General features: G+C 26.1%; 1 protein-coding gene across 3 annotated transcripts in view; it reads right to left on the bottom strand.

Annotated features, from left to right (window-relative positions):
• Positions 1 to 24790, bottom strand: part of LOC103575984 (uncharacterized) — a 120420-nt gene that overhangs the window by 82076 nt on the left and 13554 nt on the right. For all 3 annotated transcript variants that reach the window (XR_008404211.1, XM_053741811.1, XM_053741810.1), the window contains exons 2-3: positions 9887 to 10061; positions 5925 to 6063 (exon numbers count right to left, since the gene is read on the bottom strand). Coding sequence is in view for 2 of the 3 variants with exons in the window: in XM_053741811.1 (XP_053597786.1) it covers positions 5925 to 6063; positions 9887 to 10050 (303 nt within the window). In the remaining variant the exon portion in view is untranslated. The remainder of the gene's footprint in view (positions 1 to 5924; positions 6064 to 9886; positions 10062 to 24790) is intronic.

Below are 24790 nucleotides of genomic sequence, written 5' to 3'. Positions count from 1 at the left end.
AAGAGGGATGACCTTCGTTAAAGAATATCCTAGATGCACCTGGTACACGATTATTCCTTCTAGTACAATTTACACCCTCGTATAAATGTACATGTATATATATATATACCGATACACATGCTGTCTCCCAATCTCTACTCCCAGTTTCCCAGTCTCTATCCGTCGTTACTTGTTACGTATATATAAAAAATAAGAGCGTAGGAGAGGTATGACTGATATATTGATGTCCAATTTATTACATACAATGTGCTGAGTGTAAAGGGGACATATATAATAACTTTAAATCAATAAAATAATTTTTTATGAAATATTGTCACGAAAAAATATAGGATTAAAATTAATAGTATGAAATATTAGGGTTAATCTCAAGATTAACTGTCAGACATTTTTAAAGTTTTAAAAATCATTGATAAAAAAATTTATTTGTTATTAAAATTTTAAAATAATATCAATAAAAAAAAAAAAATATGGAGATAAAAAATAAAATGGTATGGAGAAATATTCATATTTGTAGAGTTTATTATTATTTTGTTCCTTTTGTCGGAGACTGATTGTAGTTGATAACAAAAGCCCAAAGAAGCAAACAACACACGCAGCAATATGTCGAGGCAATAGTTGTATATATATGTCTATAATATTTCCGTGACCACGACATACAAAATTGTGTACTCCTTCTTCACCACCTTCACCACCTACTTCATCTTGTCATCCTCATTTTACTTTGGTTGCTCTACGTGGAATCCTCCACAGGACATTTATATTTACGCACTTGTACGGATAAAAATCCTAGTAGGGTGTACACAAAAGTGCGAATGGGCACGCCTGCGTTGGCTCTTTAATCTTCATGGATCAAAATGATGGGTGAGAGACTCCCGTTGCTACACTACTTGTCTTTTTTCTATATGTACAGCTACGGCGGCTACGACTACAACTATCGCTGGTGAACAACGAGTGAGGGTAAATCTGTCGGTCCTTTGCCTTAAGAACACGATTGCTTCATGAATTCAAGTGAAACCCTAACAGCATTTCAAAGGAAAATTTACAAGCCGCAACAGAAACAAAAGGAAAAAGAAAAAAAAAATCTCATTGTAATTAAAATTTAACTTTTTAGATTTTTATATGAATAAAATACATTTAAGGCGCTTCCGATGCTTTCATTTTCTACCCACACTCTCATACCATAAAATTAACAAAATAATAAAAGTTATTTTGGAAAATAGTTTATAAAATTTGTCAACTTGTTCACCAACATCTTTTTTGTTTTTCTTTGGACAATACCAATAAAAATAATAGTAATTCATATTTTATATATATATACATATATATATCTATTTCTTGTTGTATAATTTAAATGAAAGAAAAATATATAAGATCTTGTAGTATTCCTTTTCTATACATTTTCATTTATTTTCATCTTGAGCATGAATAAAACAGAGAAAATGAGCACTTGTTATTTATTTTAAGACCACTGCAACATACTTGAATCTCCTTACGCTTCGTCATACTCGTTTGTTTTTATTATTATTATCATTATTATATTTTTATTTATTTCTTTACTTGATCCATAAAGTTCTTGCTACAATTTATTTATTTTTTAATATTTTTTTAGTTGAGCACCAAGAGTTTTGTTGTAAGCATCAAGTCGCGACTTTTTTACCTTAGTGCTAAAAAGTAAACCGCTTTTTTATTTTTCACCCCAAGTACAACTGTCTTTTTTCAACTCTATACACTCAGACGACTCAGACACATACCTACACTACCTACCTACTTGTACTTGATTCTTGGGCTCGAGTGAGCGAAAAAGTTAAACAAATAAGTAAATTATAAATAACACGGTATACAAAACATCTTGCTACCTTATGTGCTTTGTATGCTCACCTATAAGATTATGCCTTACTTTTCTTTATGATATATACAATTCCGCGTCATAAATATAAACAAAAACAACTACGGAAAAGAAAAAAAAAAAAAATATTAATGAACATGACGAACAAAATATTTATATCACGGAATAAAAATTATTGTAAGTTAACAATTTTAAAACAAGAGTAGAAAACACTCAACGTTTCGCGCCCAAAGTTTTGTACACTAAATTTTAACTTTTTATATTTTACAGCTAGATCGTTAGAAGAAAAATTTTTTTAAATTTATCTGACTTATGAGCTTTGACTTTCTTTATTATTTAAAATATCGTACGAAAAATATTTTATTTTAAATTTAAAAAAAAAATAACTATGAATAAAAGTTCAAAGCTTCAGTTTCACCAATCTATTCTACGTACCATACATATACGTATATATATATATATTTCTCTACATATTATATATAGGAATTAACACACAAGGGAATTTAGTTAATAAAATAGGAATGCAAGTGCGAGTAAATCGATACCCGTATTATATTATTCAACTTTAAAATTAAGCTCTGCATGCTCGTTGTATGACCATACAAATGAAAGAGCGTCAAGCAAATATATATCACACTAACGCTCTCAAATAATCGCCCGCATTTTATTTTTTTTTTTCTCAATCCGTTTAATTAATTTAAAATAAAACAAAATGAGCTTTATTGTACCACATCATACAAATGTTGTCAATAAAATTTAGAAAAAAAAGAAAATAGGTATTAAATGAAGAAAACCGGCCATGCGAAAATTAAATATTAGTTAGGGTACAAACAAATAGTATATATATTTTATATATTTAATCTGAGACAATTTCCCTGGTAGAGCTAAGAATAGGAGCCAAATGCTTTGTCTAATGGAGTGAGAGAAAAATCCCACAACAATTTCCCCATCGGGGACCTTCTCGTTTTGATACACTCTTCTGTACAGATAGAGTAGTTCCCGGCATGGAAGGAGTTTCTAGACTGAAATAACGAATGGAAAATGTAATGAGGAAGATGAGAAAGACGAGTACGAAGACGCGAACAGGAAGACTACGTAACAACCGTCACCAAAGATATCTAACCCTCCATATATATATATATATAATAGTTAATACTTTTACTTCTACTTGACTCCATACTGTTATATATCTATATAGTACTTTTACTCAGTTCACTTCCGTTACTACTGTGATTTTATTTCCAAGACTCATCTCTCCGTTGGGGATGTTCTAACTTTTCAATCAGCCGTTACTACTACATTTACAGTATGTATATATATATATATATATATAATTTAATTCAAGTGAGATAAAAAATTTTTAAACAAGATGGTGCATTTAAAATTTATAAAATCTCAAAACTTGTTCGTTAACTTTAATTTTTAAATACTTGATGAATTTTTTATTTTTAGCAAAACTTGTCCAATTATTTTATTTATTATATTTTTTTATTATATTAGATAAGTTAAATATTTATTAAAGTTTAAAGATTTGAAAACATAAATTGCTGTTGGATAAAATAATCTTTGTAGCAAATAAAATGCTATACTTTTAAAGTTCCATTGAAATGAAAAATTGAATATCGGAAATCTATTGATAGAGTACTACGTAAAGTAAAAAGTAAAAATAGTAAGATTCTGAAGATTGAAGACCTGATACGAGCACAAAATCTACAAATAATATTTTAGAAGAATAAAAGAAAATTAGAAAAAAAAAAAAAAAAAATGAAACTTTGAACTGTCCGTGGTTCGAGTCCACATCAGAATATTTTGAAAAATTTAAATGTAATCAAGTAAAAAACATTTCATTTGTATTTATTTAATCGATAGTAAAAATAAATTAAAATATAGAATAAAAAATTATAAATACATAAATGACAATTGATAAAGCACAAAATTCACAAAGAAATAAAATAAAATAAATCCTTTGTCGAGACACATTTTATTATGGTTATTTACTCTTTGCTATTCATGTATAAATACCGTATTGTCTACTCCTTTTATATTTCACACTTTTACTTATAAAAAAAAAAATTTTAATAAAACAATAAAAAATAAAAATATCAATCTTTATTTTTTTTCTGATTGCTATTCCATTTAATCCCGCTTTTCTTTCATTTTCATCACTTTCACGAATGTTTACTGAATAAATTGTACAAAACTCTGGTAGAGTATTAAAAAAAAAAAAAAAAAAAAAAAATTACTGTGTTTTCCAACATGTCCACAGATAGATGTCAATCAATGTGACTGTTTTAAAACGGCTAAAATTTTATTCATTCAAGTGCAAATATCTATCTATTTTATGTTTTTTTTTTTTTTTATTCATTGCTTACTTACGCAATGACAATTAAATATTTTTAAAATAAAATAAAATTAAATCTATGATTTATGACAATTGAGCAAAATATATATTTTTCTTTGTCTAAGAATAAAGAATAGGGACAAATTCGAAAATAGCTGACTTGGATATAAATGCGGGCGTAACATGAAAGACGTTAGCGCTTTTTTTTTTATCTACGACACAAAGTAGCACTTTGCCAAATGACTCGAAACTTTTAGGGTGTAAAGAAGTGACTTCTGAACGATTGTACCTCTGATTTTTTTTTTTTTTTTTTTTTTTTTTTATTTATAATAAATTAAAATAATAATAAAAAATAATTTAAATGAATTAGTGAGAAAAAAAATATATACTTGACTATTGAGAACAAGTATTGATAAAATTTACCTATAAATATTTATTGATGTCGAGAAAGAATAATAAAAATATTTAAAAAACATTAAAGAAAAAAGTGAGAAAGGATCAGGCAGGATCTACACCCCAAATCCTTGTTGTCCATTAAATATACTTTAGTATATGATATAAATCTCATATACATATATATATAAGTATTGAAACATTACTATAACACTTATGTATACATATAATATACTCTTATATTTTTGATGTGTGTAAAGCTATACATTATACGTAATAGAAATTTGAATGATCTCTCCCTTTATCCAGCGCTAAATCCGGCTTTAATCTTTGCCGACGTATACTTGTGACGAATGGATTTAACTTGTCATAATATACATATAAATTACTTTAGTAAATTTTATTGATTTTTATTATTATTTTAAAATTTAAAAAAATAATTAATTTAAAAATCAATAGGATTAACTAAAATTGAATATAAAATAAAAATAATAAAATAGAAAACAACAGAATAGAAGATAAAATGAAAAATTTAAAAATATGACAAGAGAAAACAGTAGTTGGGCCGGATTACTCAGCCAATTTACCATAAACCTAACGGTTTATGGAAGCTAAATATCCAGCAGAGATTGGGCAAAAGAAAAAGTTGCGGTTTAATCGACTGAAAATTAAGCGTTCGACCAACGGGAAAAACAAGATAAGGATTTATTAAAATATTTAAAAAAAAAAAAAAATAATAATAATAATAATAATAATGAAGAATAATTAATATTAAATGCTGATTACTTTTAACATTTTTACGCAATAACACCCCAGCAATTTTTTATTAAATAAAATTTAGTAAAAGCTTTATTTAATTATTTGAGCAAAGCAATGTACGGGGAGTTAGTTACTTTGTATAAAAAAATATATGAAGAGAGGTAAAAAAGTAAAAAGAACATAATTTGGTGGAAAATTAAAAATGAAAATTAAAAAATATATTTAAGTTTTAAGTATCTTTTTGTTAAAAAACAGAATAGAGAGAAAAGTGTAAACGGAAATTCAAAGAGTGTTACTACAGTAGTAGTAACTCGTCTCTGGGGAATGCGATAATTAAAAACGCTTGACTTGTGACTTAGTTTTTTGCTGAGAAAATGAAAAATGCTATGAGGGGGTTATTAAATATATTATCATGTTGAGAAATTATTTAAATAATTATTCAAAGAATAAATGTAATTTTAAAATGAGTAGGTATGTGTACGAAAAATTCATTTTTTAATTTAACTTCAAGTCCATTATTACTTTTCTCCAACATAAATACAACAAAGAAAAAAAATTTTAATAAAAATAAATATTAAGACTCACCATGGAAATTAATCGTGGATTTATCCATACTTGTTGCATATTATCGTCAAGATAACGTTTTGCTATTTTACCAATATTACCGTGTGATTCTTTTTTCTGCAGTGGCAAAACTTGAGGAACTTCGATATTCCCACTAGCTCTGTAATAATAAATTTTTCTTCCGTTATTAATCTTTTACATCAACGGTTTCTTTTTTATAATTTAAAATGTTATAGCGGCACTAAAGTTTAAGCGAGTATTCAAATGTTAATAAAGCTGTTGCTTCAGACGGTAACTAATTAATTTATCGCTCAATTGCATACAGTAAATACGGTAATTATATATGGGATATATATATATTTAAACGTGTGGCTTATGTTAATATTGTATTCTGCAGTAATTAAATGCTAACAGTGTCAGATGCTTAAAAACTTTTATTTAGATCTATCTGCACAATCACACACGTGTCTCTATTCAAATAATCCATTTTATTAAAAAATTATAAAATATTCAGCTGCTAATAGACCCAAGTATCCGTAATAATTTAGTATAAATAAAACGGGTGATTGAGTTTAAAACTAAACTACTAGCTCAAGTCCTTTTCATAAAAAACTTTAGTAAACAATTAACCAACGCAATGTTTGTTATCCCAAGTAAAATATACTATATAAATTATCTATTTAATTTCTATACAAAAATAAATAAAACTTTAAATTAAAAAAAAAAAAAAAAAAAAAAAAAAAAAAATATTGTAAATCAATCTGGATGTATATATTTATCTAAAAACTCGTATAACATACTCGATTATAAAATTTCCATTAATATAAATCTTTTATTATTATAATAAAATTCTTTAGTGTAGATTTTGTGAAAAGTTTAGCAGGATGTAAGACCCTTGAAACTCGATTTATTCGACAGCGCAGACAACAAGTAGAGTAGTCCGTATCCTAAAGTTTTATTAACTTTTTCTCCCGGGAGGGAAAAGCGAAATGCGGAAAAACCAGGTGGATTCCAGACGGCATGTCAGGCTCAAGAGAATTCCACACTGTTTTGATATCCTACTATTTTTATTTTTATTCTCTACATACACTTATGGAAATTCTTAAGCTATAACAATAAAAAAAAGAGTGTTTTTCGTACCAAAATAAATATTAAATAGTAAAATTTATTTTTACAACTAATTCATCTCATTGTTTATAATTAAATAAATCGACCATTTACTAAAAATCTTTTAATCAACTTATTCATTATTATCTTTATATTGAGCGAAAATTCATTAAAATAAATTTTAAATTATATAAAGTAAAAATAAAAAACAGGAAATGAAACCAGTGGCGCCGATTAACAGCAAAGCTTTCAACTAGTATTCGCGAGAGCTTTTTCCAAGTTACCATCAGACTGAACGTGAAAGCGAAAGCGGATAAAAGCTCTAGGGGCGCGTTTTCCTTTTAAACGGAAAAGCATCTGATACTTCAGTCGGTAAGACAGAAAATTTTATTGCAACTTTGTGGTTGCAACTAATGTGGAATAATAAAAATTTTGACTTAAAGAAAAAAAAAATTTTTAAAAAGTGATGATAATAATTGACGGGTAAAATAAAAAGATTTTTTAATTATACAATTTCAATTAAAAAGTTTATTAAAAAATATATATCATATTAAAACGATATGCCCCTGAGTTTAAAACAGTTTGACAAGTTAAGTCAAAACTTATCCGATTGACTGACATTTCTAATTAGAAATTTTTTTTTTATTTCAACATATTTATTAATATAATTTCGTTATTCGATAATTCTCTTGATAAATTTATTTTCCTCCATTGATACATTATTCCAAGTCTTTTAAATATAATAAATAATAACTACTATTTTCAACATTTTTGAAAGCTCTGATGTTCAAGAATAAAATTTAATATGTTGAATAAAAATAATTACAGAGAAAAAAGCTTACATCAATTAGAAAAATATTATTCATGTAATCGTTAATAATTAAAATAAATTAATAACGAGATATAAAACAAAAAAAAAACAATTATTTAATGTCTGGTAAACATTAACACATAAAAAATAAGTTAACAATTGTAATTCATTAAATTTTAGCAGTTGAACGATCTTCAATAGATAAAAAGATAACAAGTAAAGCTTTTTACTATCCAACAGACATACTCATAATTTAAATCATCAAACAATTATCGATTTTAAAAACTATAGACTCATCAAAATAATATTTTACTATTTATTATCACTATTTTTTTTTTCTTAATTTTTAACAGTAATTAATTTAAAAGTGCTAATGGTAACTAAATATTAATTAACTTGCGTTTTATATTTTACTTTATGATATTACATATAGATCTATATACTTTAGTTTGTAGTATAATATTACGAGACACGGATTAACTCAACAATTTAAAACAGTAGTATTATATTCTCTTTGATTTAATTCAAACATACATTAAAATTTTAATTCATTAGCGTAAAGCCCGCATCATTAAATCTCATATACTATTTTATTTATTTGCATTGATACAACTCTATACTCTATTAAATTGAATTAATTCATGAGAATATGGTTAATAAACACATGCACTCGTGTCTAAATATTCAGGCTCAATATTTTAAATTTAATCAATAAAGTATTTTAAGCTCTTACGAGTTGTAACTTTAGTTAGGATTATCAGTAGATAACTAAAAAATTAATAATAATAATAATAATAATAATAATTTAAAGCTTATAGTGTAAACTCTTTAAGCAGCTTTGGTAAATTTAAATATTTTGTAAATTATATTTTTTTGGTGCAATGATGGTATTACGTAGCAAATGTTTTGTCTGACGGTAATAAATTTATGACAGCGTATTATTAAAATTTTTTTTCTCATCACCCTTATGTTGATTAAAAAATTCATATAAAACCCAGACCGCATGATCGAACAGTATCCACACCATCCACATCATCCACACTATACATATACTGTACACCAGACAAGTGGGCACTCATGTACCCTACTTGCTCTGCTGTGCCTCGTCTTCACTTTTTTCTTCATCTCTCTTCCCTCTATACTACATCCCCTGATCCACTGTACCCTCTCCTTTCTCTTCTCTATTCTCTATTCTCTATTCTCTATCCTCTATCGATATCCCATATCCCATATTACACTTTTTTTTATATAAATTTAATATTTTTTAACAGTTTCCTCTTCTTTGTCACTCTCAATGAAATATCTTTACATAACTTGCTAGCACGATGATCATCAGAATGATTAAGTACTACATAGTGTCAAGTTTGTCACTTTATATTTAGTGACAGAGTTTATCATAAGTCAATTTTATATCATTTTGATAAATATTTTTATCTACTCAATTTTATTCTATTGTCTAGTTTTTATTTGTTATAAATATAACGAGCAAATTTAGCCCCAACTTTAATAAAAAATTTTACAAAAATAAATTATATAAATCATCAAGTATATTTTAAAGTCTCATAAATTCATAAAATAAAATTGGAAAAAAAATTAATGAAGAAAGTTTTTATGGTAGTAGTTATAATTTTTTACAAAAAACTTTAAAAACAATATTTTCAATAAAAGACAAATATAAAGTCTTTTAATTTTATTTAATATATATAGCGCAGAAATATGTGGACAGAAATTCAGTAATAACGTTCAGTTAGTAATATCTAAATGACAATGTACTTTGTAAGCACTCGAATAAAACAAAAAAAAAAGAAAAAAAAAATAATAATAATAATAATAAAATATGACAGCTGACCAACCATGAGATTATTATAGCTCTTGTGAGTAAAACTTTCAGCAAACTAATCCTATCTATTTAATGGACAAACCACTGTACTACCCCAATGTCCCCAATATGGACAATAATACAACTGAGGTAAAGTCACATTAAAATTTACCGTCTGCATCAACTAACTTTTATTGTACCAACTATCCAGTAAAAATCATAAACTAAAGCTAAAATAATAATTACCTTTGTTTAGTATTAGTAACAATTGGCATAGGAGTTGGAATTCGAGGTGGAGGTACAGGAATAACTTTCCGTCTTCCATTGACAGGTTGATGTATTGATGGAGTTAAACGACCAGTTGGAGCGATTCGTCCAGCAGTACGTGGTTTATCTGATCTCACGTCCATTTTTTCTCGGTCTACAAAAAAACAAACAAAAACAAATTAAATTTTTATTTTATATTATTTACAAATAATATAAAAGTTTACATGAGTCAAGTGACAGAGCTTCTTGACAAGTATACCTTTGGATTCATTAGTAAAGTGACAGACATGCTCTAGAGCTTTACCAAGACTAGGTCTTACTATCATACTAAAGCCTTAGTACCGCAAATATAAGAAATGAAAACTGTAATCTCAACTCTGTTCATTTATTTAACGACAAAATAAATTTTTACGATAATTTTATTTTTAAAAATGTAAAAATTTATTGACCACAGTACAGATGTCTGGGTTTTAGATTTTTATACATCTATTAAAGTCAATTAGTTTCATTCAGGTTCTATTATTGTATTATCAATGTAATGTAATATCATTTTCATTATTATTAATAAATTCCCTTTCATTATAATTTTAAACAATAGAAATACAGAGAATGAATTAATTCAATAAAATAACGTACGCACCATGAAATGGATACGTGATATAATTTTTGTTATATTTTATATAAATTATTATGAATATTGATATTCAAGTACACTTAAAAAATTTTAATTAATGCTATTTTATGTTACTCAGTATATGCATATGATGAATTAAATATTTCTATGAGTAAATATATATATATATATGTATATATCACAAACTTACTCGTTAAAATAAAATGTATATTTTTTTTAATTCAACTACTTGTAATTAAAAAAAAAAAAAAAAAAAAAAAAAAAAACTATTTTAAATTTTATCTCTCTTAAATTCCAAGATACGTGTATTTTATATCAAGTGCTACGTGAAATTCGTTCAACTAAAACTAAAAAATTGTTGAAAAAAAATGAAAGAAGCAAAATAATGATAATCACAGAGTTGAACTTGAAATAAAATCTGGAGTTAATCCAGACTTGTTGATGTCTTTCTGTACTTGTTCTTCTTCATCTTCTTAAATTTTATCTTTTTTTGTCTTTATTCTGGTTCTACGAATTCTCCCGCGGAGAACAAATAACCCATTATAAGTATCAATACGTCTCAATTACCTCCTACACATGTTATATATAACGTGACATTTCGTAAATTAGTTATCAAATAAAGTTTCTACAAAAAAATTAAGTACAGGAAATAGTATTTTTTTTTTTGTTGCGGTCTAGAATTCTGATGGATAATAAAAATAAAATTAAAAAGGTTTAATAAAAAAAAAAAAAAATGAAGAAAAAATAAAATATGAAGTGAAAAAAAAAGTAATGGAAAGATGTGTCATGTGTTTTCACAAGAGTACTAGCGACCTCATTGAGAAAATGACCATGTACCTTGTCTCTTAAGATACTTGACAAGTGTTCTCGATGAACGAAAAAAAAAAATAAAAAAAAAATTTTTATGTGTTACCTTAGAAGAAAAATATCTTTTGTATTTTAGAGAAATTGAAAAGTTGTAAAAAATATATGGACAAAAATATGAAAAGACTTTGTGGTTTTTAATGTTTTAGACTTTTATTTCTTATTATTTTTTATTTTTTACCAAGACAACATTGTAATTTATTATTTTTTGAACAATAACAATAAATAATTAAAGAATTTTTAAGCATTAAAATTAAATTTAAAAAAACTATAGCTTGTTTAGCAAAATAATCTCATTAAACGAGCAAACAAAAAAAGTAATAATAAACCGCTTAATCTCTCAAGTTTTTATACTCCAATGTCTTTTGTGAGTTTTTTATTTGGTGATTTGTGGCCAAAAAAACTGTTTGATATACATTTCAAGTGAACCCATGGAGAAATGACTTCGAATATAGAGAGAAAGAGAGGGACAAATAAAGAAAAAGAGGTCGCAGTATCGTAAAAACAATAGATGCATCTGCTTAGCAAATTGAAAAAATAATCACGTTTTCGCAGTAATATTGTCGCGAGCTAGCGAATGAGAACGCGTGTAATACAATAACCCACCCTCAACTTAATACAATGAACATGTAAAATAATAATAATAAATAAAAAAAAAAGAAAACAGGAAAATAAAGATACTGGAGATTGGGGAGTGTTAAAAGAAGAGAGCGAGTCAAAGACTAGTAAAGAGAGAAAAAAATGGTATATATATATATGACAGTAGATGAGTGCAGCAAGTCGTAGAGGCAGTAGTGCAAAAACAATGTACCGTGTAGACAAGAGATGTACTGAGTATACAAAATTATTCACCCATCAGCACTGTCCTTAACTCCAACACTGCGATACTTGTCATATCATATTTGCCGTCTAGTATAAAAAATTCAATGTAATCCAGAGAAAAAAAATTTTTTTTTTTTCTAAATGATATCTTTAAAGTCCAGTTAATTTTCTTAAAAAAAAATTAATTCGTTAATAACTTTTGAACGATAAAGATTTTAATTACAATTTTCCTCCGAGTCTTAGACTGATTCCAGTATAAGTAAATACAAGTATATATAACAAAGTAATTTAATGGAGAACTGTGAACTGTAGAGTACTTGTTAGTAGACGAACAAACGTTTTAAATTTAAATATTTTTAATTACACAGAACAAATTTAATTAACCCGAAAACTGTAATTTAAAATGCTTATTATAAATATCAATTTAAAATATAAACCATTTATATATTACAAGTCAGTTGATTAAATTTTATTGATTAGTGTCTAGCTGATTAAAAAAAAAAAATAAAAATACCAAGAATTATAATTAATCATAAAAATAAACTATTAGAGATACAAGATAGCACTTAAATATTTAAGTAACAGTGAACAACAGGAACATTGTTCGGGCTTCTTAGCAGCCATAGAAAGTCTAGAAAGTCCTTATTCACTTATTGCATTCTATTGGAATAGTCCATGTATCATCGCTGACAATACAATTGGTATAGAGTTGTCAATAAAAATAAACGATTTATCAAACAAAATATCATAGATAATTGAATGTGATGGCCATTGACTGATTTGACATTAATTGTAACAGAAAGTTAACAATCACGATTGATATCGTTTGTCACTTAAAGCCCTAGAGAAATGACACAGGGCTGACGTCAGCTAGTAAAGGATCCAAAACTTTATCACACACCTAACAAGATACGCTGTAGAGTTTCCAGTCACAGTTTGAATCAAAATCGTACCTTCTACCGCTACTCTGAGGATTAAATGTCCGGTCAACCGAACTGTCTAGATCGATTATCAAAGACTACAAAGACCAGAAGTCATTTGGGAATATTCAAACTAACCATAGCTAGGAGAAAGAGACATTTCAATTACGTTTTTTTTTTTTTTTTTTTTTTTTTCTATCAACTTTCGTCAATTAAAACTAACTTTGGTTTAATTGTTAATAGATCAGGACATTACTTTGATCAATTACTACTACTACTATTATTATTATTATTATTATTATTATTTCAATATGTGCAAGATTAGGATTAATTCGTACGAATTATTATTTTAATTTTGTAGTAGACGACAATAATAAATTAAACATTATTTTAAATAAAAATCTGAAAAGTAATTATGAATAAGTAAAATGAAGAAAGTATGTGAATAATATATAACAGCAGCAGCGTCAGAGAGTCTAAAGAAACATTGATAATTAGGTAACACAAATCCTCTACTACATAAATATGAAGAGAAATACGAGAATTATGACTTTTTTTTATATTTTAATTAAAAAAACAATTTAATTAATTAATTACTAAAGCACAAATAACTAATGGAGAGAAGTTTTGTCTATTTCATCTTTGTTCAACCACCTTCTGTACATAAAACAATAAAAGTCATTTAAATAATGACAATTACTCTATTTTCTTAAAATTATTATTCTGTCTCTTTGCTTTAAAACTCGGAAATTACGAGACCATAAAACGAGACATCCAAGGATTATATTATATAAGTTTACTCAACTGCTGTTAACAGATAGAATTAGTATACTTGTTATATTTTATAATAATTTATTATGATGGATATTTGGTTTAGTATCCCTTTAAAATTTTTCTAATCTTAAATTCACTCTACAAGTTGATTTTAGAGGGAATTGTATCGATGTTATATAATTTAACACCTATTAAGTTTTTAAATCGCTTTCTCGTAAATTTTGTTGGTTTTAACTTGAATAATAATTTTATGAAATCGATACGAAAAGTTTTGTCAAAGTTAAACATTGTTGTGGTGTATTAATTTGATTTAATTAAATCTGATATCGGGTTATTGTAAAGTGAGATAGTTGATACTCGTTATATATTAATAATAAATTATATGCAGGCATTAAATGGATATTTGATAACTATTATTATTACTACAACTATAATAATAACAACAACAACAACAACCACAATAACTGGTTGTATTATTCTCGGTCTGAGGAAATATCCGAATCTCAATCTGAGCGGAAGGTGCTGGATATATATTCTCAGTACCCTCACTCAGATAGATCTGGATTGGATAGCACAGAGCTAACTGGATAAAATGGTTTTGGTCTGCTGCACCATCATCCTTCTTTAATGCTTTTTTTTCTGCAGGCTTAGTCATATAATGGCTACCACCATTTTTGACAAAGAGAAATAACATTTTTTTTAGGCATAGATGTGTCGAGTGTTTCTATAGATTTATTATTCGATTGTATTTATTTTTTTTGCGCTCAGTCATTTTTTGATATTTTATCTCTATATTTTTTTTTTTTTTTTTAGTCTATTGATCATAAAATTTTATTTGAAACCCGCAACTATTTATTCGAAATTAAATTATAATTGGCCGAATATTTTCAAAAATTAAATTTTTATTGAGAATAAAAAACATCTTAGTCATTTTATAAGTGTTCCATTATCGAAAGCTTGTAATTTAGTTTTTATATTTGTTAATAAAAAATCACTTTCAAACATTCTAAACCATAGTACCTTTTTATTAGAAAAAAATTTAATATTAAAAAGTATAGTGTCAAAAACTTTATCTCAACTTGAAATATTACCCATAAAATTCTCAATAACAAATAATTGTTTAAATAAAATTTAAACAAAATAATCTATAAAAAAAAAGACATATAGATTAAAAAATTTATTGTATATAAGAATTTATTGATTAAATACCACAAGGCAGATCAAACATCATAAAGTCAATTTTATAACTATACCACATACATTAAAGCCTCACATATATATATATATATATTTATATAGATTTTATTATGTTGACAGAAATACCATACTGTTGTAATGAAATGATATCAAGGTTCTTAGTACTTCAATAGACTAGTCAAAAGCAAATCTGTGTGGGAAATATACATCCACATACATTCATATCTATATCTATATATATATATATGTATGCCAAATGTCCCTGCCTCCTTTATCCTGTTACATATTAAACTGAATAGCAGATGATCAATAAACAACATCCATATAAATAAATTCGTAAAAAAAAATAATTAAAGGGGAATGTTGTGAATATTAAAATTCATATTTTTGTTCCGCGTTCATACAACAACATATAAAATAATAATAATAAAAATAATAATGATGATAATAACAAACAAGAGACTTTTGATGAAATAGTAGAAAGTAAAAAAATAAAAAAAATTTTTTTATGCAGTTGTGAACATCCCCATGCTAACTATAAATCAGTATGTACACACTAGTGCCATTTAAATGACATTGATACTGAATATTTTGTTTGTTTCCGTATATGGTAGATACATATATGTATATAACCGATATGATGAAAGTAATAAATAGTTTATCTGTTCAATGTACATGTGTGTGGGTGTAGAGCTAAGCGGGTTATCGCGTGAGAAGTAGTAACATGAGACGATTTTAAAATAAATAAAAAAATTAAATTCGGAACTTGCTTGATGCTTATTTCAAATGTTATCTTAAACTATCGCATATTCTCATCATTTTCTGCACGTCACATTATATATAATTCACAATTTATAATAACGATTATATATGTATATATATATTTACATGACACGTATACGTGCATGCAATCCTGATTATTAAATAATTATTTAAATTAGCTTAAGTAAAAACAGATTTAATATTATTGTTAAATAAATTAAAATTAATTTTTAAAAAGATACTGTATTTTTTTGCAAGATAATTTAGTTTATAATGTCAAATGAATCCCGTATTATATTTCACAGATAAAAATCATAAAACACATTCCCTCTAAAAAACTTATTTCAGATTTTCCATGTACGCTTAATAAAAATAAATTCTAGATCCTTTGATCTTCAGATTTATAGAGAATTTTCATTACTCACTGAAACATATTAAATTTAAAACACACAAATAAAAATATTAATTAAAAAAAAGAACACGTTACATTGAATATAAAAAAATTCAAATTAATGACGACTTTTTATTAAAATTCAGTAGCTTTGAAACAATAACATAAAAAAAAAAAAAAAATGGATGATTTTTTAGTTTTTTTAAAATAATTTTTAAAGCTAAGCAAAAAAAAATATATCCAATAAACAGAGCTTATATACAATTTGAACCCTCATTTTCTGCATTCTGGCTGTGTAAAGGGTTTTGAAACCCTTTTAAAGGTCATGTGTAATGGGTGAAAATGGATCGAACGAAGAAGGGATCTCTGTATGTGTATGTTTATATTCGCATTTTAATACGACCGTAATTATTCCGCTACATTCTCCTGCTATATATGTATATAATATGTATAATATACAAAAACCGATTCCGAAAATATTCATAGTAACAAAAAAAAATAAGAATATTATAAATAACGGGTTTTTTCTATATTTGTTCTATGAAAAAAAAAGTGTAGACATATTTACGTTCATATATATTATGTATAAAATACCTGAGCATAAACAAAAATATTTTATCGGATAAATTCTCAAGTGTAACATTGGAAATTCTCAAGAGTTACTCTCGGGAATAGAAGGAAAAGTTATTTTGCAACAAAAAAAGTATTAAACAGAAGAGTTATGTTAAATTTTCAAACTATTTTCTGATATCATAAAAATTTTCATTTTTTACATTTTTTTTCTCGTCTTTTTTTGTCTCGAATGTACAAGAACAAGCAAATCACTTTATACATATATACATATACGTACGTCGTCATGATGTATAAATATGCAGCAATCGCTAAAAGTCTGATGGCAAGATGGCATATCTCTGCGTATTCATCATACGTTTGGATTTCATACATTTTTTCTAAATATTCCTTGTAATTATAAGGAACAAAAGTTTCTTAACTTAAAATTCAAAATTTATTTATTTATTCTTTATATTTTTTAATTTTTCTAATATCAAATAAATAATTTATCAAAAATTTTTTTATTCATTAAATGAAAATTAAAAAAACTACGTGAATCACAATATGATAGGTACTCAAGTGGTTTAAAAGTCTAGAAATTTTTTTTCTTCACTTTTTTGTAACTTATTCATTGTATACAACCCCTAGAAGCTGTTCAATATACTTGATACTTGATAGGGAAAAAAGAGATGAAAAAATCAATCCAGCATAAAAATGATCGTTAGTCAAGACTAATTGATATTGCGATTATCCATCTAAGGGTGTCGTCTGCATCAGATCATTCGGTTCTATGAATTGCGTGAATAATAATTGTGATGCATTTACAACTCTGCGTATATATATATTTATGAATCCGGTAGTTGGATTTTAAAAGTATCTAAAAAAAGTGAAGGGGCATTTTATTGGATCTAGATCTCCATTTATTTTCACTATTGGAATTTAAAATAACTTTATTTTTTATTATTAATCGTATGATTTATACTTTCATACACCGGACGTTTATGTTTAATATTTATAAGTCTATATTTATATATTTCCGGTTCAATTTACTAAATAATTTATAAAAACTTTAATTTTTAATTTCTTCTCGCATTGAAAAGTCATCAATTGTTTTTTAATTAGACAACAGAAAAAAAAAATAACAATGCAAAAAAGTGAACAATGAACACGCAATAAATTTAAAGGGAGATTGAAGAGAATAAAAATAGCTGGGTATAAAAATAATATAAAACTAGAAAAGAGAAGATGCCGATTCAAATAGATGGCATATGGCAGTTCAAGTCTTTTTCATTCCCATCCTAATAAACTCCAGTACGTCTATATTCTCCATATATAGATATATACACAGACATAACCACTTCTCTTTAGTAATAGTTGAATAGTGTCTTGTCTACACCCTTACACACATATGTATAGATACTCAATATAGTCAATTTTCATCCCTAGAGATATATTATCCAGAAGCGTACACGCGAAGCGACTCTCGAATAACCACCAACCCTGTTCTCAATCCACATATCACCCTATTATAGTATCTCCAATAGAGGAGACAAACATTTTTATCTATTTTTTTATATCTATATACAAGTACTAAAGTTACGAAAATATGCTGCAAAATAATATAATAATTTTCTTTAATTTCTCACTAAAAATATAATTGGTTAATAAATTTATATTTGACTTGAATTCATCTTGTCATTTTGTTATTTTTTAATTTTACTTTTATTTATCGACTCTTTGTTGCATACAATAATAAAATGCAGGATTTCTATTATGTATATGAGTATACTAGTTTTACGGTATAGAGGAAAAGAGAATGAGAAAATAGAGATGAGGTAAAGGGGGTAAAGGTTATAAGGGATTGGTACACCAGGACCACCAGAACGAACGGAAGGAGAAGCAGACTAACGAAAACAATAAAGACCGATTTCTTATGCATCGTTGGATATTACGGTTTGAAAGCGTAGCCACGTGAAGAACGCGGAAACTTTATATTTCCCAAGGATCAATTTAAATCACCTTTCCTACGTCTCAATATTTTTTTTTTTTTTTTTTTTTTTAAATCATCAACAAATTTTTATATTGATGATAAAATTATCATCTCCTGTAAAAAATAACAAAATTAAACAACTTTTATAAAGATTATTTTACCCGCTATTAAATTTATTATTATTATTATTGTTTTTTTAAATTTTAAATAATAAAAATAAGTAGACATACAAACTACAAAGGAATTTTCTTTGTCTCTATTAGTATGCAATTACGAGTAAATATTGGCTATGGAATTTCACGAGGTATTTGTAATTTTTATTTTAAATTTATTAAGTTGTAATTACATTATAGTCTGTATTAATTTGAAAACCAGTCAATTGAAATATAAATTATATAAAATATTTATATTGCTGAGCTCGAATGCAAATCTTTGAAGAAAAAAAATAATGTTTTTCAAGTCAGATTGAAATGTTAAAATAAACATTTTACACCTTTGGTAATAAAGTCATTTAAACTAAAAACGACATTTGCTATGTATATATTGTCGTTTATCCCCAAGCAAGCACATTGGAATCGTTAAATACACGCGAGACCGCACACGGGGTTTTTGCATTTCATGAGTGGTCGTCGTAGTCGTGTAACACAAGTCGCGCACGCGGGCACGTGTGCGTTGCTCCAAGTAATAGACGCATTTGTCCGCGGTCCATTAAAAACACATCGGTTTCATTTCGTTTTCATTTGCTCAACCGGATGGTTTACTTTTCAGAGCGGAATCGACCGTAGGGGACTCAAATTTACGTCAAAAAATATAAATACATACATATATAAACAAGAACTTAATCAACGTGAGAACTTGTTTTAATTTTTAATAACAAAATCAACATTTAAAAAAAAAATTTTTTTATCATAGGGTGAATATCTCAAGTCGATTTGACGCAGTCAAATAGAATTAATGTGTATATGTATACATATATACCTGAACTGCGGACGCTTAGCATATAGAACAATCTATCATTTGTGTGTCGCACTGAGTAGAGATTCACATATAGAAGGTATGAGAGCCGATAAACACCAATGACCCGGTAACCATCACCGCAGTCTCGCCAGGTAACCAAAAGTCAATATTTAACTGACCATTAAAACTTACTGTCATTAAATATATATATATATATATATATATATATATCTCATCTTTGATCTATGTATTATTGAGTCTCTCGATATTTGCTTTAACTCAAAGAAAAATAAAATGTCAATGTTATATTTTATATAAATGTTGAAAAATAAAATTTAGATGTTTGATTTTTTATTTTAAAAATTTTACCATTTTAATTTAATGAAAAACCGGCAAAAAATAATAATTTGAATTCATATACTTGCAATTTTACTTAACTTTTGTAAAAGTATTAGTTGGATAGATTATAATTAAAAAAAATCACGGTTCAAGATAGGTACAACAATCGATGTTTTGTTAATGATAAGATTAATAAATTTTTTTTATATATATATATATTTAAGTTTACTTGACCTAGATTGAATTTTACTTGTCATATTTATTTCAACAAACAATAATTATAAAAGTTTTATATTTAAGTAAATAAATTTTAAATAATTTTTCCCGGCTTTCAATCGGAATATTGGAAAAATCTTGACGAAAAAAAAAAAAAATTTATAAAAAACTATAAATATTTCTTTATATTATAAACGTGTATACAAATAAGAATTTTCAACTTATCGGTATATCGATAATGTCTCGAGAATCCGACGAGACATTGGACAATAAAAGTCTAAGCACTCGCAAAATTACTCAATTTTTAATAAACCTGACAGATAATATAAACTTTTTTTTTTTTATTACCATTAACATTTCCTATCGTTAAACTTTAAATACTTAATAACTCAATATTAAATACTATTGAAAAAAATATCTGACTCAAGTGCTCAATATCGGATGTCACGAGTTAATAAAAGCTAATGACTTTCTATAAAGAAATCTTTTATTTTTAATATTTTTCGTTACGGGAGGAATGACAAAAAAAAATTATGGTGCCATAAGTTTTACTGAGAAACGACCTTACGAGTTTACGCGTTATCCAAATAATTTACTTTCAAACTCATGCACCTACGAAGAAAAAAAAAATATACCACGCGTTCCGTGCCATGTGCTATAACATCAGGACTATAAATATAACTTTCTTTCTTTTTAAACTTTTTAAAATCCCAGTAATTTCATCTGCCTTTTTTTTTCCTTTTTTTTTTTTTTTATTTTCTTACACCTTAACGACACCCCAAGACCAAGTTCAACGATTATCTAAACAATTAATAAATTTAGTTGCTAATTATAGAATAAATATAACAAATTCAAAATTAGGTTTTAATGAATCAATTTTTTACTGTATAATTAATAATATATTTAAATTGAATACTATTTTTTCCATGACTCTACCGATGAATTTAAAGTTGTGAATATATTGAAATATTATAGTAGATTAAAATTGACTCGTGAAATTTAAAAATATTCAATAGAAGAAAATTGGCTTTTATCTCTTTCTTTGATTATTTTCCTCACATTTTATATTAGTTGATTTATTATTCAGACATCGCTTTTCTTATTATTCGTTAAAAAAAAAAAAAAAATTACGAAATATTAATAAAGTTGTATGACTAAAATATATAAATTAGCTATGAATTTATAATTAATAATTCTTTGTATAAGCTTATATATAAAAAAAAAATGGATTTTCAACTAATTAATGATAATAAATCTGTCAATATTTAACTTTGCTATACAATTACTTTTTATTATCAATTCTTATAGAAACTATATGATAAAAATAAATTAGCATATAAATGGAAAAAAATCCACAGATAAATTTAAAAAATGAATATTTTATTTAAGAGGAAATAAAAAATTTTATTTGTAGCATTGATTTGTTAATGTTTGTTCTGCTCTACTCTGCTCTTATTTTTTTTTTTATCTTTGGCTCTTTATATATTTTAGTTCCCTAGCTAAAGTTAGGAGTTCATTACAGTGAAAGAAAAATATACCATGACCTGGTAATACGAGTATATATGTAGTCTATGGCATGTATGTAGTTTATATACATATATATAAAGAATAATTCTATACAGCAGACACGCAAAGTAAAGCTCTTATAGAAATTCTCAACTCAATTTCATTTTAGCTCTTGGAATCTTTCAGATCTATATGGACTTATGGCTCGTAACTGTTGAGAAATGTTTAGTTTTATTTTCTTACTGTTTTTCTTATATGACTACTGTATGATATAAATATATATATATATATATATATGTAAGTTTACAGACTGCCACTACAGACTATTGCAGTCTGGCTGATAAAGTTATAAAGACAAAAATATTAAAATAAATTTTAAAAAAATAAATATTTATAAGAAAGCTAATGTATTGATTAAATATATATATTGATCAATATGAGACGGAGATACTTTTAAAAGCCTAAGTACACTAGACATTCATATTTCTCATTTTTATTTTTAATTCTATTTATTTTTAATTTCTTTTTTTTTTTTTTCAACATTTCACAAATTTACTATAAAATAAAATGAATTCTCAACTTTTCACTCTCTACTCAGACCAACCGCACTTATCCTCTTGATACACTCCATCAAGCTTACTCACTCGTATTTCACTAGAAAACTCTTGTCAAATTTATTTTTATTTCATTTTATTTATATTATTTGTGTTTTTTTTATTTTTTTTTTTCCGCTTTTCCGCAGGAAATTTTTATTCTTCATTTATGGTAATACTAATACTTTATCTGCTATTATATTTATTTATAAAGAATATATTTAGTTGATGTACAATAGGAAAGAGGTCAATGGCTCTTTATTATTTATTTATTTATTTTTGTTCACCGTTCACCGAATGAATTAATTAGTACTTGATGTTTAAGTTGCATAATATTTGAATTTAAATATCTACGTTTATCTGAAAATTTATAAATAAAAATATACTTGAGAACACTTGTGTCTTTAAAGTAAAAAAAAAAAAAAAAAAAAAAAAAAAAAATGATTTTGTTAAGTTTAAATATTTTTTTTAGATTTTATACAAGACTCATTGTGTCTCTCCTTCTTCTAATTAGTCAACTCGCTTGTGTACGGGCATTTTAAATAATTTATTGTAAATACACATAACTATAGACCCTTATAAATTGCATATATGTATTTAAATGGACACATATATTATAATAGAGACTAGAATTTAATGAATGACGATCTATCATCGTCTTGATTCTCGTCTATCAATGAAAAACGAAAAATAAAGACATAAAAATATGTTGAAAGAAAAAAATATATAAAAGAAGGTAGTCAGAAAGAAGACACTCTATTCTATTCAACATATATATAATAGAGAATGGTATATGTATATAAAATATACGAAAGTCAGCTTGTTCATCTTGAATCCGTGAATGAAAGTAACAGAAGCAGCAATGTCGTCCTATCCCTATTCCTATTCCTATTCCTATCCCTATCCCTATCCCTGTTCCTATTCCAGTACAAAACTGCACTATGTATATATAATACTAGAGACTGGATTCAGCTCAGTCGTTTTTCTCCTTGAGGCACCAAAGCGAAAGAAAAAAGAATTTATAAAAGAGAATGAAGACAGGACTAGTTGGTAAAGAGTGAAAATAACTGAGAAGGCGATAATATGTATAAAAGTTTAAAGGGGAAAAAGAAAGAAAAGAGAGTAAGAATGAAAAGAGTAGCGGAAAAACTGTAATGGATCTGTTTTTAAGATCCACTCCTGTCAAAAGCTCAGTTTACAATTTGCTCCACCTCTACCTCTACCTTTACCTCTACCTCTACCTCTACCTCAAACTTCATCTACATTTCCATCTCCATCACTGTCTCTATACTCATTCTATATTTCTACTATTATATTCATTTAAATTGATATTACAAACTAGAAACCAGTTTCACTTGATACGAATAACAAAATGTCGATAACATTTTTTTTATCAGTTAATAGAAATAAACTTTCAGAAAAATTTTATCCAAGTATAAATAAGTTATAAAAATATTAACTGATTGAGTTACATCGAAAAAGTTTATAAAAATATTTTTATTAAACTTTAATGTGATTTTATTTGAGATAAAAATAAATGTATTTATGTTTTGCTTTTAAAGAAAAATTTTTACATAGAAAATAAAATCAAACGGAAAATTACTAAAAGATTTTAAAAAGCGATAAAAAAAAAAAGAATAATTACAAAATTAGCATTAGACAGTAATATCAAATGAAATAAATTTGTTTCCTTTGATTCTTAAATATATATACATTTGGGAATTAAATGTATATAGGATTGGTCTGGTGTCGCGATTTCAACGACAGGATGTTTACATTGAGTTGGCCTTTATTGCTGCACACAGAAACTCTCAAGTTGATACAACAACAACAATCTATATGTGTATGTATGTATTAAATGTATGTAGACTTTGAAAGCTTCAGAAAGTGACACCACAGACACCCGAATACGAATACGAATTCCCAACCTAACAAACTTGTCGAAAACTACACCGGCAATAGTTGATTTCAAGTTTAAAGTTTATAAGTCAACGTCTTGCTTTCATTTCATCTATCTAGACTTTAAGATATATAAAACTTGTGAGCATTTGAGATCAAGACAAAAGTTTTCTTTTACGTGACAGAAAATTTTAAAAAAAAAATAATGGTAATAAATAATGGAATTGACAATTATTAAATTAAATTTATAACTAAACGATAAGAGGTAAAGTAAAAAAAAAGTGTTAAAATAATGAGAATAAATATTTTAGTTGCTGTCACAACATCAGACAACAATATTCGTTAAACGTTTGTTTCGATCACGAAACATGTATCATCTAGATAACGATGGTAATTTAGCGAGGTTCTTTGCAAGAAGAATAGGGTAAAGGAGAGAAAGGATAAAACGATCTTCGTATGTCTCGAGG

The sequence above is a fragment of the Microplitis demolitor genome, chromosome 9 (genome assembly GCF_026212275.2).
Source record: "Microplitis demolitor isolate Queensland-Clemson2020A chromosome 9, iyMicDemo2.1a, whole genome shotgun sequence".
Taxonomy (NCBI): Eukaryota; Metazoa; Arthropoda; class Insecta; order Hymenoptera; family Braconidae; genus Microplitis; species Microplitis demolitor.
This window is presented reverse-complemented; position numbering and strand designations above follow the sequence as displayed.